Source organism: Hibiscus syriacus, unplaced genomic scaffold (assembly GCF_006381635.1).
Source record: "Hibiscus syriacus cultivar Baekdansim isolate YM2019G1 unplaced genomic scaffold, ASM638163v2 tig00116965_pilon, whole genome shotgun sequence".
NCBI classification, from domain to species: domain Eukaryota; kingdom Viridiplantae; phylum Streptophyta; class Magnoliopsida; order Malvales; family Malvaceae; genus Hibiscus; species Hibiscus syriacus.
In genome coordinates this window covers 4,260,468-4,262,707 of record NW_024063490.1, presented here as the reverse complement: position 1 = coordinate 4,262,707, position 2,240 = coordinate 4,260,468, and the positions used below count along the sequence as shown (strand labels likewise).

The 2,240-nt window shown below is 42.8% G+C and overlaps 1 protein-coding gene across 1 annotated transcript; it reads left to right on the top strand.

Annotated features, from left to right (window-relative positions):
• The first annotated feature begins 214 nt into the window (after positions 1-214).
• LOC120191221 (allene oxide synthase 1, chloroplastic-like) lies at positions 215-1,998 on the top strand. The gene has a single exon (XM_039194195.1). It carries the CDS (start codon positions 310-312, stop codon positions 1,873-1,875), a length of 1,566 nt encoding a protein of 521 aa, XP_039050126.1. The 5' UTR covers positions 215-309; the 3' UTR covers positions 1,876-1,998.
• Positions 1,999-2,240: the final 242 nt, after the last annotated feature.

Here is a 2,240-nt window from a genome sequence, read left to right as displayed (position 1 = left end):
TAAAATTTAGGTACCAAAACAGAATAAAGTAATAAATTAAGCATTAAACGTGTAGTTTACCATTGAAAATATATAGTACAATGATTCAACAAAAATAATGCACACACCTTTCACAAGTGGGTTTAAGTCATTGGACACAATAATCAAGTCAGCAGTGAGACCGGGCCCTCACCTTTTTCTTCCACCGATGCTGATGGTCGGCCAATTTTATAAACAGAGACTCGACTATAACCTCCACTTCCCCACTTTACCTAATCGTCGATCCACACATGTCTTAGACCAATTTTTCATTCCCATTTGCATATCCTAATGGCATCTCTTCTTTCTTTACCTTTTACATCCGTTCATCTGCAACCATCCACAACAGTTACTAGTTTGTCTCAACGTCCGGCGATATTCCGGCTAATTAGAGCCTCAGTGTCAGATAAGCCACCTGCACCGGCGTCGGTTTCCAATCCCGGAGAAACCAAGCTTCCGTTGAAGGAAATTCCGGGTGATTACGGTCTTCCTTTCGTCGGTCCGATCAAAGACCGACTTGATTATTTCTATAACCAAGGCCGAGATGAATTCTTCAAGTCCAAAATCCAGAAATACCAGTCAACAGTGTTTCGAACCAACATGCCACCTGGTCCTTTCATCTCTTCCAATCCAAAGGTTGTCGCTTTACTCGACGGTAAGAGTTTCCCTGTTCTTTTCGATGTGTCCAAAGTTGAGAAGAAAGACCTTTTCACCGGAACTTACATGCCGTCAACCGAACTCACCGGCGGCCACCGTATCCTCTCCTATCTCGACCCTTCCGAGCCAAAACACGCCAAACTCAAACAGCTAGTGTTTTTTCTCCTAAAGACTAGAGCAAACAAAGTGATCCCTGAGTTTGAAGCTTGTTACGCCAAATTATACGAAATAGTAGAGGAAGAACTTTCCCAGAAAGGAAAAAGCAGTTTTCAGGCAGTTAATGATCAAGCTGGGTTTAACTTCTTGTGTAGAGCTTTCTTCGATTCGAACCCGGTTGATTCTAAGCTAGGAGATGACGGTCCAAGCTTGATTAGTAAATGGGTACTGCTTCAACTGGGTCCGGTTCTTTCTCTTGGTCTACCGGGATTTATCGAAGAACTTACAATCCGTACTTTTCCTCTTCCGCCATTTCTGGTCAAGAAAGATTACCAGAGACTTTACGATTTCTTCTACAAATCCTCTGGTTTCGTTCAAGACGAAGCTGAGAAAATGGGTATCTCACGGGAAGAAGCTTGCCATAACATGTTATTCGCCACGTGCTTTAATACCTTCGGTGGCATGAAGATCTTCTTCCCCAACATGCTGAAGTGGATCGGCAGAGGTGGAATCAAATTACATACCGAATTAGCGAAAGAGATCAGGTCGGTTCTCAAATCCCACGGCGGGAAACTCACGATGGCCGCCGTGGAACAAATGCCGTTGACGAAATCGGTCGTATACGAAGGTCTCCGGATCGAACCTCCAGTCGCGTCACAGTACGGGAGAGCGAAGAAGGATCTGTTGATCGAGAGCCACGACGCCGTTTACCAAGTGAAAGAAGGCGAGATGTTGTATGGGTACCAACCTTTTGCGACGAAAGACCCGAAGATATTCGAGGACGGCGAGGAGTTTGTGCCGGACAGGTTCATCGGCGACGATGGTGAAAGGCTGTTGAAACACGTGGTTTGGTCGAATGGACCGGAGACTGAGAACCCGACGTTGGAGAACAAACAGTGCGCCGGCAAGGATTTCGTGGTGCTGGTGTCGCGGCTTTTCGTGGTGGAACTGTTCAGGCGATACGATTCATTCGAGATCGAAGTCGGTAAGTCGCCGTTGGGAGCAGCCGTGACGGTGACCTCATTGAAGAGGGCAACCTTTTAGAGTTGCATTGAATTCTTAGGATTGTTGATCCTGGAAGCCTTAATTATTTAGGCACAAATAAAATTATGCCACCTCATCAAAATTTAGAAACATAAACACGGGGTCATGGACATCACAAGTCAATTAATCGGCCAATCCAACCTATGTTATATGTTATGCCAATAATGATTGTATAAATTGGTTACTTGGAGAATCTATTCACCGTTTTCAGTAACCAAACAACATATTATTATTTTTAGATATTTTAATTTTTTTTTAAAAATAAAATTATGTTTATTTTATAAAAAAATAATTATGTTTGTAAGCACTAGTTAACGTAAATGGTGTTCAAGGTAAATATTTACTAAATTAAAATTTATTTTTTA

Excerpts from the sequence above, each read along its gene's own strand:
- LOC120191221 (XM_039194195.1), top strand. The coding sequence starts at position 310 with ATGGCATCTCTTCTTTCTTTACCTTTTACATCCGTTCATCTGCAACCA.